At 51.1% G+C, this 13,422-nt stretch overlaps 1 protein-coding gene across 3 annotated transcripts in view; it reads right to left on the bottom strand.

Moving 5' to 3' along the window:
* Positions 1–542: 542 nt before the first annotated feature.
* Positions 543–13,422, bottom strand: part of BAHD1 (bromo adjacent homology domain containing 1) — a 35,555-nt gene continuing 22,675 nt past the window's right edge. Inside the window, exons 2-6 of one of the 3 annotated variants that reach the window (XM_010405343.4) lie at positions 11,037–11,398; positions 9,300–9,459; positions 8,057–8,133; positions 5,900–5,991; positions 543–3,672 (exon numbers count right to left, since the gene is read on the bottom strand). In XM_010405343.4, coding sequence (XP_010403645.1) covers positions 3,483–3,672; positions 5,900–5,991; positions 8,057–8,133; positions 9,300–9,459; positions 11,037–11,398 — 881 coding nt within the window. In that variant the 3' untranslated portion in view covers positions 543–3,482. The remainder of the gene's footprint in view (positions 3,673–5,899; positions 5,992–8,056; positions 8,134–9,299; positions 9,460–11,036; positions 11,399–13,422) is intronic. The other 2 variants (XM_039552674.1, XM_039552673.1) reach the window with 2 other exon arrangements.

The following is a 13,422-nucleotide window of genomic DNA, read 5'->3' as shown; positions in this document are numbered from 1 at the left end:
TGCAGACATTCCCATCAGGTACTCCTGATCCCACTATCCTGCTCATCGCTGCTCCTCAAGCAGGTTATTTGACTCTTGTCTGCTCTTCTCCCACTTGGAATCCTCCTGGCCACTTAGGATGTCTGTGTAGATGGCTCAGCTATTGGACCTGTCCTCAGGGTGCGTGTGGCACTTGGTGCCACGAGGCCAGGACACTCCGATGGCAGAAGTTGCTGGAGACAGCGCTCCAAGCAAGATGCTTTTCCAAAGCAACACTCCCAAATGCTTCTTTCAGGGTTCCTAAACCCTAGCTGAGACAAGATCTGCCACCACCACCTGCCCTGCCTGAACAGCAGAGACTCAAATATGCCACTGACAGCAGCTGTCAAGAGCAGCTGGAAAAAAGTCAGTCAATCCTTGCTCTATTTCCATGGAAAACCCAACAGATCGCTCATCCCACAAACCTGAGCACCCACATCTGCTCCCAAGCACTCCTAACTCCTGCAACCACCAGGTCCAGGTGGGAACTTCAGGCAGGAATGGGAAGAACAGTCCAGCACTGGTTTGTTTTCTAAATCAATACGATTTTTCAAATTTATTTTTTAAGAATTACTTCTAATATATCTTTCTCACAGAAGGAGGGAATAGGGAATGTTCTCATTCCATCTGTAAACAATGAAATACAGATCTGGGAAACCAGGGAAGAGACACAAAAAAGTGCATTTTACAAAATTATCAACTAAAATATATTTTACATGTATTACGCTTCGATTTAAATTCTACCGACTGCATTTTTCAGTTTCAAAAAATATTTCCATATCTAATAGATTAAAAAAGCAGGAAATCTTTTCATTAGGGATAAGACATTTCAGTTCATTTACATGCTGTTTGCACAACAGCATCAGCAACCACGTGAACCTCAATGTTCATGGCCTGAAGCAGATTCAACATGAGAAGAGTCAGGTTTGTCCTCTCTGGAGCTGGATCGGAGCCCGTTACGGACCCAGGGCAAGGATAATTTCCCTGCTACCTGGAGAGGAGCCAGGACAAGGTGGGAGCAGGGGGAGATGGGGCAGAAGGAGGAATTTCGGTGAGTTACTGTGGTTCCAAGGCTGGATCTCACACCTGACCCCAGCTGCAGCAGTGCTCAGGCTCACCCGGCCGGTGGGTCTTGCAGCATTCTGTGTCCAAGGCACTGCCAGGGGGAATTGGCCCCAGCAGCTCTCCTGCTTCAGGTTCAGGGGCAAAGGAGTCACCATGGAGACACACATGTAGATTTAGGGCTTCCCATCACCTGCCACTCACTGTCAGGTGCAGCTGCTCTGTCCCACCATGGCCAGGCAGCTGCCATTCCCTCCGTGTCATGGGCAGGAGCAGCTCCACTTCTCCAGCATCCTCCCTCCCTGCTACAGGGGAAAACCACTTCATATCCTTCCCAAGAAGCATCAGAGACCATGTTCTCCACTGCCTCCTTGCACCCCTTCATCCGTGTGTTCCCAATGTGCCAACCACTTCCCACCCCAACACAGCCACACCACACGATTCCAAGAGACCCCCAGTGCCAAGCGAATTGTTCAGGAGAGATCTGGGCAATCCCTTTGACACCAACAGTATCTTGAGGTATAAGTGAGAGAAGATGCTTCACCTGACAATTCTTGCTTGCACACCTGGGATCTCCCTTCTTGGAGCTGGATGTTCTCGTGGGAATAAACAGGAATTTTCCAGCAGGAATCATCCACCAGCTGCAAGGAGATGCCCGCTCGCTGTGGCAGGTGCCAGATCTTGTCAACCCCTCAAGCCATTGCCTCCAGACACGTTCCCCTCTTTGGTATGTAGAGCAAATCTCTGGAGAACTCCTGCGTGCCTGAACTATTCCATGTAAGGTATTGGATGCCGTGGGTTTTCTCTCCAGGCTGGGCAGGTGTGTGGCCACCGGAACAAGGTGACAAGCCCTGCATCCCCAGGGAGTACAGGGAATGCTGCTTCCAATGATAGGACATTAAAGCAGAACGGACACTTCCACCATGGAACACAAGTTCAGAAGCCCCGAAAGACCGGGAAAACGCAGATCCCTCGTTTCAGTGAGCGGCTCCAGCCAGCAGGAATGTGGGTGGCACGGGGTCCGTTCTGCTGTACGTTAGTGCAATCTCGGGCTGGGCTGCCAGCTTGGTGCAGTGACTCCCCGGGATGTGACACTGTCCTTTGGTTTGCTTTGGGATTAACTCCAAGTTAGCGTTGAGATAAGCTAAGGTCTGTCTGGGATCTGTACAGGTAAGGCAAGAAGCAGGACCTGCGGGGCTCGCATGGTCCATGCGAACCTTTCCCGATGCTCAGGTCCTTTCAGGAGCCACAAAGCCACTTTGGTGAGCTTGCTTGGACACCGGGATGAGTTTGGAGAGGGAGAGGCTGCTGATAGCTTCAACAGCACTCCCAGGATCAGGACAGTCACATGGGGAAGGAATTTAAAAAAGCCAAAAACACGGAAGAAAAGGGTTTGCCACTTTCCCCTCTGGCTTCTTCCCACTGCAGACACACAGATAAGCAGGGACTGTAAACGACATTACAGGAAACAAACTGGGAAGAAAATCTAGGGCCCCTTGAGCCATCAGAGGAAGAGCAACACTCAAAGAGAAGAGGAAACATGGTTCTCCCCAGCAGAGCCCACTTCGTGAGCTCCAAGCTTCTGAGCGGCGCATGCCGGTGAATGCTGGGCCTTGGGATGGGGCATAGGGATCATGTGGGCTCAGTCAGGACACCTGGGACCTCGGCCCAGCTCTAACCCTACACTGGGGTGTAACACCTTCCACCTTGCCAGCTCCCTCTGCTCCACCATGGGGCAGGCTCCAAGCCCCAGTCTAGGTGGTGAATCACGGAGCAGTGAGCTGAGGGGAGGGAAAAGACGAGGGAGAACAGGGGTCACCTCTTCTCCTGATGGAGCAACCTATCGAAGCATGACACAAGGCCACTCTGCACCCAGGCAGCTCCCAAAGCTGTATTTTGAAGAAGCTCTCACTGTGGGAATCCTAAGAGTCTGTCCTGCGGGACCAAGGAGACTCTCCTGTGCTCTGCCAAGGAACTGGGCTCAGTTCAGGGCCTGAAAACCACGGACTGTCCCAGCCAGACTCAACCAACGCTGCACCGACACATCCCTCCTGCACCTTCCTGCCGTTCCCCAGCCATGGCTCTGCATTGCTTCCTAGCTTTTATCCCCCGCAAACCCTCCCAATAGATGCAGCTCTACGTACATATATAGATATAGATTTACTTATGCAAATCCCTATATCTATATACATATATTTATTTTTTACGTATATATTTTCATTTATGCTTTTAACGAAGTGCTGTGCTTTCAACTGCTGCCTCCCTCCACAGGCTCCGCTCCTCGCACGCTCCTGAGTCCCAGGACCTGCAGCAGCACGAGGTGGGTGAGAGTGCACAGGAGTCCCGGGCCATGGGCGCTCCAGTGCTGCCTGCTCCCGCCGCGCTCCGAAGGAAGGGCTGTGCTACTGCGGGTTCTTCAGGATGCGCCCGTGCCTGAAGTCGTAGACGTGACGACAGAGGAAAACCAGCTCGGGGTCCGTGTCCTCAGGCACCTTGCGGTGCAGAGGGGTGGAATACTCCTCTGAGGGAGGAACCATGATGGTTTTCCTGCCCGGGATCCCTTCGACTCGACGCTTTGCCAAGGCACAAAATCTGTAGGGCAATCACATTGGAACAGTTATCAGAGAATCCTGGAATGGTTTGGGTTGGAAGGGACATTAAGGTTCATCCAGTCCCACCCTCTGCCATGGGAATGGACACCTTCCACTAGGTTCCACCTTCCACTAGCCCAGGTTGCTCCAAGCCCCACCCAACCTGGCCTTGGACACTGCCAGAGATGCAACAGCCACAGCTTCTCTGGGCAACATGTACCAGGGCCTCACCACCCTCATAGGGAAGAATTTATTCCTAATATCCCATCTACCCCTGCCCTTTGGCAATGTGAAGCCATTTCCCCTTGCCCTGGCACTCCAGACCCTTGTAAACAGTCCTTCTCCATTTTTCCTGTAGACTCCCTTGTGGTACTGGAAGGGGCAATTAGGTCACTCCGAAGCCTTCACTTTTTCAGGATGAACAATCCCTATTCTCTCAGCCTTTCCTCATAGGAGAGGTGCTCCATCCCTCTGATCAACCTGACGGGCTCCTCTGGACTCGCTCCAACAGGTCCATGTCCTTCCTGTGCTGGGGACCATGAACTCATTCCCTCTCCTGCTGCCTGTGTCCCTGGAGCTGCTGGAGGACAAGGGGAAGGGAAGGAATGTGGACAAAGCTTTTTCAAAGAGAACTCCTGCAGGAAGCAACACAAGTTTATATTTCCATACTGGTGGATATTGTACAGCACCAAAGATGACAGCAATTAACCACCTTGGTTTTTACTGCTTTGGCCTTATTTTTATTAATTAGCCCCTAACAAATGCTTACGCACCAATTCTTAGGAAAACAAAGAATTCAGGACGCCTTTAGGGAACATCACTCAAAGGTGACCTGACCCACAAGAGCATGAAAAAATTCCTGCCAGTAGTTGCTCCAGAAGACTGGGGTGTTAGAAACAAAAGCAACTGCTTTGATCCAAAGCTTGGGGATGGTGGGCTTAATTTGGTTGGCTTTGGCTTCTTGTTGTTGGGGTTAGGTTGGATATTTTTTTGTTTGTTAGGGGCTTTTGTTTTAGTGTCCTCAAAAGAAAGATCAAAATTCAGCTTCTAAAGAGTTTGTATACCAGTTTGTTTTTAGAAATTCCAAGACCAGAGCCCTGGGCCAGGAGCAGGCTGAGGAGGAGGCCTCAGGCATCCCCTCCGTGGCAGGGCTGCACAGACCACAAGATGCACCCAGCAGAACCGAAGAGATTTAAAGCACTGGTTTGCATTACGGGTTTGTGTCCATTCAATCCCTGTCTTCCTTGAGCCCTGTGCATCCATCACAGGATGCCAGGCTGGAATATGGATACTGGGAAGTTCTTACTGACAAAGCTGCAATTCAATCAACAAGAGCTCAACTGTAACAGCCTGAGTCGCTGCTCCAAGGGGTGCTGCTGCCAAAATCCCAGGATCTGGTGTCCAGCACAAACACTGGCATGTGTATCAGCAGGTTTTTGGGTAGTCTGGCACCTGTCTCCCACAAGGGACGGATATATAGGATCTCTTCCCTAGCTCACTTAGTTTTTAGCTCCAATTCCATGTTTTCCTGCACACTTGTTCCTGTCTTCCTTGAAACCACAGGCAGTGGTACCAAGGTCATACAAGCATCAGTATTTGGGAGTTTCTTGAGAGGAGCGCAAGAGGCTGGGGAAGGGTTTGGAGCACCAAGAGCAGCTGAGGGAGCTGGGATGGCTCAGCCTGAAGAAAAGGAGGCTCAGGAGGACCTTCTAGCTCTCCACAACTCCCTGACAGGAGGGTGCAGTCAGAGGGGGTTGGGCTCTGCTCCCAGGCAACAAGGACAGGACGAGAGGAAACAGCCTCAAGTTGCACCAGAGAAGGTTTAGGTTGGATATTGGGAAAATTCATTCAGGGAAAGGCTGGTCAGGCCTTGGGACAGGCTTTCCAAGGCAGTGGTGGAGCTGCCATCCCTGGAGGGATTTAAAAGCTGTGTGGATCTGGCACTTGGGGACATGGGTCAGTGGTGGCCTTGAAAGTGCTGGGGGAACAGCTGGACTCGATGATCGTAAGGGTCTTTTCCAACCCAAACGATTCCATGATTTTATACAAACCAGACAGGTAAGGGATCTGGAGTGGGAGAAGCCCCCAGCCTGCAGCAGAGCAAGTGTCTGAGGCAGACAACAGCCCACAGGGCTGGGACAGCCGGGATGGCTGGAAATGGGCACAGTGAGAGAGGCTGGAGGCAGGGGGAGGTTTGGGAAGTGCAGCAGGTTCAGAGCTCCACCTACCTGCAGTACTCTGCGAAGGTCAGCACGTAGCACTTCTCCTCGATGCAGGCAACGCTGTTCTCGTCCTGGTGCCGCGACGCAAAGATCTCATTCTGTGCCAGGAGGGGAGGGGACAGGTCACTCAGCTGGTCTGGAGCCCCAGGAGGCAGGGCCGGCTCCACACCCTCACCCACCCAGAGAGGGAAGGGCCAGCTTCACACCTTCACCCATCACCTAAACGTGGAGTCACTGAAGCATGCCCATGGTGAATACTCTTCAGAGCCAGTGTCCCACATAACCCAGGCACCTGCCAAGTGCTCTGCACCACAGTTTTATCCAGCAACAGCGAGCAACACTGGCTCTCCCATCATTTCACCCTGCCCAGCACACTTTGTGAGACCGAGTGCCCCAATCTCACATGAATTTCCAATGTCACAAAAATCTTCAGCAGCAAGGCCATGGCTGGCTGCACCCCTCGGTCTCCCTTTTCCTCCTGGATTCTCTAATCCATCTTTATATCAAAACTTATGGAAACCCTTCTTGTCCAACCACTTCCTCAATTCAATTAAAAAGGCTGGTTTAGTGAGAGAAGTAGCAACAGTCTTTTTCAGAATCATGGAATAGAGTCCTGGAATGGTTTGGTTTGGTTAGGTAGGGACCTTAAGGATTATCTTGTTCCACCCCCTGCCATGGGCAGGGACACCTTTCACTAGACCAGGTTACTTCAAGCCCCATTCAACCTGGCCTTGAACACATCCAAGGAGGAGCAGCCACAGCCTCTATCGGCAAACTTCTCTACAATTTTTCCCAGAGTAATTTAGGGAATTTGGCTCTGCAGCAGGCAGGATTGGTTAGACACTGAATAACCTGGACAGAGCCACTGAGAAGAATTTCAGGTATGGTTAGATCAGCAGAGATGATCTCTGGGAACGCAGATGCCCTGCACAAGTCTGGAAGCATTTCCTGCAGGCTCCATTTCTGCTTTGCTGGAAGGGAAGACTCACAAAAGGGTGAACATTAGGGGACAGGGTTGATCAGGGACACTGGGAATGCTACACCTGCCTTCTGCACCGTGGCGTTTTGGTTTACTCCTTGACTCCAAACTACCTGAGTCACGCTGGCAAGCCCAACCCAGCCCTCAGCCCAAGCTCTCTCTTGTTTGAAGACCTGTGTAATTAAGCGGGTTTGCAAAAACCTGGCTTAATGCCTCCTGGCATTCTCCCTGGACTGAAATGCAACTGGATACACTCACCTTTCATTTATAAAGTGACACATTTTGGTTTAGAAACTCACCTGTGCCCTGCAAGCCAGGCAGGTACAATTCCCTGACTGCTCCCAAGTCCTGCTCTTAACCCCTCCCCTCCCTTTTTATTTAAAAAAGTAATAGAAATTAAGAAAGCACCAAATGTTTAAAATTGGGTTGAACACAGCAGTGAATTCTTCATTCCCAGTTAAAACCAGCTTGTTCTGTCACCCAACACAAGCCCATTCGAAGCAGAGCAAGGTGTGAAGTCACAGTGATTCACACGTTTCTTCTTTAAAAAGCAACTCCATTATCCTGGCACAGCATCCACAAGTCAGACTTTCATTCTCATCCTAAATCTATGCAGGGCTAGGATGATGCATCCACGTTTCTGTACAAAACTAACACGTTTTTGGAGTTGAAGAAGCAGATTAAGGGATTTATTAAAAGGCAGCACGTAACACAGACACTCCAGTTTCCTGCAAAATGGCAGCAGGAGCTTTTCAGGCTCTCCAGCCCTGTAGGAATTAGAATACGCTTTTGGAAAGGTGTCTGATCTTGATTCAGTATAAACTTATTCTTCCTTTATTCTTAAGGTAACAGTCAAAATTACTTTTTACTTAATATGTGGAATTTTCTCAGATTAAAGGGAGAAACATCAACACTCAGCAATTTCTGTTAGAGCCTCCATGTAAGAAACTCAGCAGCTTTTGTAAGAGCCCAGAGTTTCTCCACAGGACAATAAATCTGGGGGAAAAGCCCATCTATAGGACACCACCACTCAACACATCTGGCAACAGCTGCATCACAGCCAAGAGAGCTCTGCTGTACTCAGCTTGAGGCCACCCAGGAATGCAGAGAGATGCTCGGGGCACTCTCCTCTTCCTGCAGGAGCACAGACAGCCCGGGATGCCCTGGCCCGGATCCGGACTCACCTGGTGCATGCTGGGGTTGCGGCCTCCCTGAGTGTGCTCTGGTCTGTAATACCACAGGAGGCTCATCATCAGCTCCCCTGCAACAACGTGGATTAAAACAAGTCAAGCCTCAGTTTTCTCTGAGTGTTTTCCCACTCATTCCCAGCTTCCTCCTGCTGCTCCATCTCCTTCATTCCCAGAGCGCTCACGGAGAGGCAGCTGTGGCTGATGAATATTTCATGCTGAACTAGGTGTCCCTTTGTCACAGCAAGAAGCTGCATGGAGTCAGTCATGTTGCTTTTCCACTACACCTTCGCCTCCTTCTACACAGGTTACAACATCCCAAGGAAGTCAGGCACAAAAAACTCCCCAAAGATTCAAAAATCAAACATTTCCACCTGAAAAAAGAATCCATTCAGCACACAAGCTGGAAAATATGCTCGTTCTAAGGTGGGAACTTGCAGCATTGATTCCCAGGTTCAGGGCGGAATTGCTGCTGCACTGACACAACCACAATGGGCTTCACCACACCTTGATTTATGTCTTTTACACAGAATTTTGGGGGTTTTTTTCCCCCCCATTTTATGCACAACATCTACTTTAAAGCATTTGGCTCAGCCTCCTTGGCTCAGGGAGTGCCAGTCAGACACCAGACCTCACCATAAGTCCCCACAATTCCCATCCCCAGCTCTACTGGGGTCCATCAGAGCTGCTGCAGAAGAGCCCTGTTCCCACCACCTCCCAGCCCAGATGTTAGATTGGAGCAAACAGCAGCTCCCCCGATGTTTGAGCAATGAAATAATACAGGAGAGGGCTGCTAAGACGGGCTCTTGGCAAATATTATGTGCTTTCACATCCAGAAAGATTTCCATTATCAGCCCCAGACGAGTGATTAAGGAGCATTTCAGTTCCTGGAACAATCCAAATGGCAGCCATGGCGCTAATCTCCTCTCGATCACCCTGGCACCCTAACCAGCCTGCAGCTCTCCGGAGATGCATCCCTTCCCTGCTAATCTCCTCTCCATCACCCTGGCACCCTAACCAGCCTGCAGCTCTCCTGAGATCCATCCCTTCCCTGCTAATCTCCTCTCCATCACCCTGGCACCCTAACCAGCCTGCAGCTCTCCCGAGATCCATCCCTTCCCTGCTAATCTCCTCTCCATCACCCTGGCACCCTAACCAGCCTGCAGCTCTCCCGAGATCCATCCCTTCCCTGCTTCCAGCTTGCTCTGTTGAGCACACACACACTCTCCTGGCACAGTACCTGTCTTGGGGTCCTCCCAGAGTGCAGAGATCTTGGCGACGTAGGGCATGGATTTCTTGCGGGGCCCCGATTTGAGGAGCACGGTGTCCCGCACCCGGATGATCTCCCCATCCCTCTCCACAGCCTGGTAGCTCTTGCGCACAGCCGGCTCTGGCTCGTTCTGCACACACAGGAACCAAAAAAACCCCGGTGAACAGGCAAAGGGCGACTTCACGGTTCTCCTCTGCAGTGACCATAGTGAGGAGCAGCTTGCTGGGGACAGCACATCTCACAAAAGCCCTAACTGCTGAAATTAATACTCTTATTTCAAATTAAAACACACTTGCTCCTTCCATTCTGCATGCAAAACCACAGTCTTCAGGAAAATCACCTTTCCACCTGCCTACCTGGAGGCCTGCTTTTCCTTTCTATTCAAAGGCACCGAAAACTAGGTGTGTTTTGAATGCAATGTGTTTCTCTGATACAAACACTGTAAGAAAACCAATAAAACATGAAATATTTGACATGAGCAGGGCAGGGAGTGGCAGGGAGGCTGTGGCACAAAGCCTTCCTTAGCAGGACTGCCAGTGATTCCTTTGTACCCTCTGACAGTACGAAATGATCACTCTGGGGACTATGAACGTTTTTAGCTTGCTTTTGCTCCAAGTTTAATTTCAGAACGCCTGAGCAGGATGGTTTAACCCCCAGATCTCCCAGGCAGGACTGGAAGCATTGTAAGGAGATTAACGCCTCACTGCTCCTTTGGGATGGATGCACAAGGCCAGTTCCTGGCCTTGACAGGCTTCATTCTGGCACAGCCCTAGGCACCTGAACACAGTCCCAAAGGCTAAAGCTCCAAAGCCTGCCCTGGCTGCTGCTCTCAGCAGCCCGAGGTTGTGCCACCACACCAAGCAGTGGCACAGATCCTGCCTGGACCACGGCCCTCCTTCCTCCTGACATCTACTGCACACCAGTGCCTTGTCCCACCCTCCCAGACACCACGTGTGGCCCATTTCAAGCTCTTATGCTTTAATAAGATGAAGGATATTGCCTTCTCTCACAATTGAAGTGGACTTGATTGGAGCTAATTGAATTCCCTGGCAGGAAATCTCCCATCTTACAGGAACCAGTCTCTGCCCCTGAACACAACAAATGGGAAAGTACAGAAAGGAAATCCCTGGAGGAGCAAACTGGCTATGCCACCATGTAAGTTACAAGAAAGGGGATTTTGGGTGCTAGAAAAATTCCATTTGGGAGCCAGCATACTGTCTCAGTCCTCTGTGCTCTGGGAGATCCCTGTGGGGCTACAGACACCATCAATGACAGCCACCTTATGAGGGCTGCCTCTAGACCTGCCCCTTATAATTGAGGCTACAACAACCCTCACCTTCTCAGACAGGTTTGCCCTACCCAGGAGAAAGCAGCTGGAGGATGATCCCTGAAGGATGAACTCCCATGTGCCTCAGGTGCCACCCTTGTACATGCCAGAGCCGGGAGGATCTGTCACCTTTCAGCTGAGGTCAGCACAAGAGTAGCAGGTTCTCCTCCCCTCCCAAACCACGCCGTGCAAGGTAACACCAGGGCACACAGGGAACAGAGCCAGCAGCGCCTCTGCTCCCATCGGAATTTCACCGAGAGGTTCTAGACAGCACCTAGTGACCAGCTCCAGCTGGAAGCGAGCCCCAGAACTCCCAAGCCTTCATGCCTGGAGGTGCACGGGCAGCTGTCCCTGCCCAGCCCCAGCACTCAGACACCTACCACGACGTAGACAGCCTTCTCGCAGGCCGTGCCCACTGGGATCCAGCCATTGGTGGCTCTGCGCCGGCTGATCCGCTGCTGCTTGGGGTGGGAATGGCCCCCAGTCGCTTTGCTGTTGGAGGCGTGCAGGCAGCCCGGAGTATTCCGCAGCCCAGACTTGGAGCCGCTGGGAGGCTTGGAGCTCTGAGGACATTCTCGGGCCATGGTCTGAGGGTCAGAGTTGGGGGTCTGCAGGTGAGGAACGGGCTCTGCAGCTGGCGGCACGCTGGGCACAGGACATCCTGAGAGCGGGTGGACAGGCGACGCGGGGTGTCCTGCCACCGGGATTGTGAGGTTCAGCTGGTCCAGAGACTTGCAGCCTTCTAAGGGAAGGGAAGAAATGAGTCACGGATCTCATCTGGAACATAAAGCAACTACACAGCTTGGACTGTCCCACACCACGGCCACTTTTCCCCGAAATCCCCTTTATTGTATTATAGCAGTAAAGACTCTCCAGGTTGTAACTTCATTTTGCACTGTCACTGGATTGTAAAAGCAAAGCCATTTCCGAGCCTGCGTGTTCCAGTGCTCTGCCGATGACACTGCACCACAACAAACCCATCTGAATCCCAAGTAATGCCAGCCAGGAATACACACAAGGCTGGCCAGTATCCAAAGCAGTTTCAGCCTGTCAATATGTATAAAAAATAAAAAGCTTATCGAAACAATGGGAAGGATTAAATCACACTGCCAAAACCAGCCAGCTTCTTTCAAAAAGCCAAATTCTACTAATCAGGGAAAATTGAGAAGATTCTCCAAATTATGTCGAGAAAGATGAAACAAGGTGGAACACAACCACAAGATGCTGCACCCTCAGCAAAACTGTGTCTCTGCAGCAGACACAGGAACCTCAGCACGTTGGAATTTGGCTGACGCTGCCTCAGAGAGAAATACCTCGCTCTGCTCAGGAGTCACAAACAAGCCTCAACCCAGGTCAAGGGAAGAACCAGTTGCAATTACCCCCTATCAGCAGGAAAAGAGCTCCTGGACCAATACATGATGCATCCCTGTTCCCCAAACCTGAGAGTGTGCTTTTTGGGGTGACCAAAGGGCAGCTCCAGTCAGGCTCCAGGAGATGTCTCAGACCAGAGCTTACAAATCTGAAGGGAAAATTCCATCCGAAGTCACTCAGCTCCAGCCAAAAAACTGCTGGGACCCCTTGCAGAGATGGGAAGTTATTCACTCCTGCCTCTCACCTTACCCTCCCTAAGGGGCTGCAACCAAGCCACTGTGGAGCTGTGAGTGCGAGGGATGCCATAGACCATCATCATCATCAATCATTCAAATCAAAATCAACCCTGAGTAGCAAATGCCACAGGAACCCCTGGAGTGCCTGGACGTCAGGATGCAGGCACTGGCAGGCACAGGACACATGGAGCAAGGAATCACCTCTCAAGTATTTTGCTTACAAAAGCAGCTTTTAAGCTTGAGCTACAGCAGGATAAAGCTTCACAAAAGTCTCTACGGAACGTCAGGGCCCTGGTGCAGAGCTGCTCTTGCTGGCACACACTTGGTCACACACATTTCCAGCCTCTCCGATGGCACTGGCACTAAAGCAGCTCTCACAACCTGTCCCAGCTCCTTCCCAACCACTCTGCTTCCACACTGCCCACAACCATCGCCCAAGATCACAGCCCAGTCCCTGGATTTGTACCACACAGACACTGATACTCCCCTATGAACACTTGGAAGACACCAAATCAGACAGACGTAACACACAGCATTTGGCACGTCAAGCTGGATCCCTCTCTGATGGGAGCCTGCTGCTTGCAGCCAAAGTGCTCCTTTAGTTCACTCAAATGCCCCACCCTAGGGAAGGAAAATATTTCAGAGGTGCATAATTCTGAAAAAATCAATCCCTAAGCCTAAGGCCCTGCTAATATTCTCTGACACCTCCTTATATGCTTCAATCCACAAACCAAAATCTCAATGATTCCAGTGTTATAAGTTTTTAAATCCAAGTTGCTCCCAGGAAGGAAATCACAGCAAGGGAGATCTCAGTAGTGGGGTGACACACCAGCAAATACCCACTCCTGGAACTGCTGCTGTCCTTGCCAGCACCAGGAGGAACCACTGAATCCACAGGGAGGGCTGAGCTCTGGAAAATACTCCATCTGCACTGCCTGCATCCTTCCGGCTGCACAAATCAGAGGCACCAGCGTGCAAAAGCTGAGGAACAAAGCCGACTGGTATGACCTTGGGGCACTACACAGAAACTGTCAGGCAAGAACACACTGCTGAGCTGGGTGTCTTGTGAGCATTCCACTTTCAAGAGCTCTGAAGCCACTAGCAAGCCCTGTCTGGCTGCTGCCATAGGAAGCAGCACCATGACAGCAGGGATATTTCG

Source organism: Corvus cornix, chromosome 5 (assembly GCF_000738735.6).
Source record: "Corvus cornix cornix isolate S_Up_H32 chromosome 5, ASM73873v5, whole genome shotgun sequence".
Taxonomy (NCBI): domain Eukaryota; kingdom Metazoa; phylum Chordata; class Aves; order Passeriformes; family Corvidae; genus Corvus; species Corvus cornix.
This window is presented reverse-complemented; position numbering and strand designations above follow the sequence as displayed.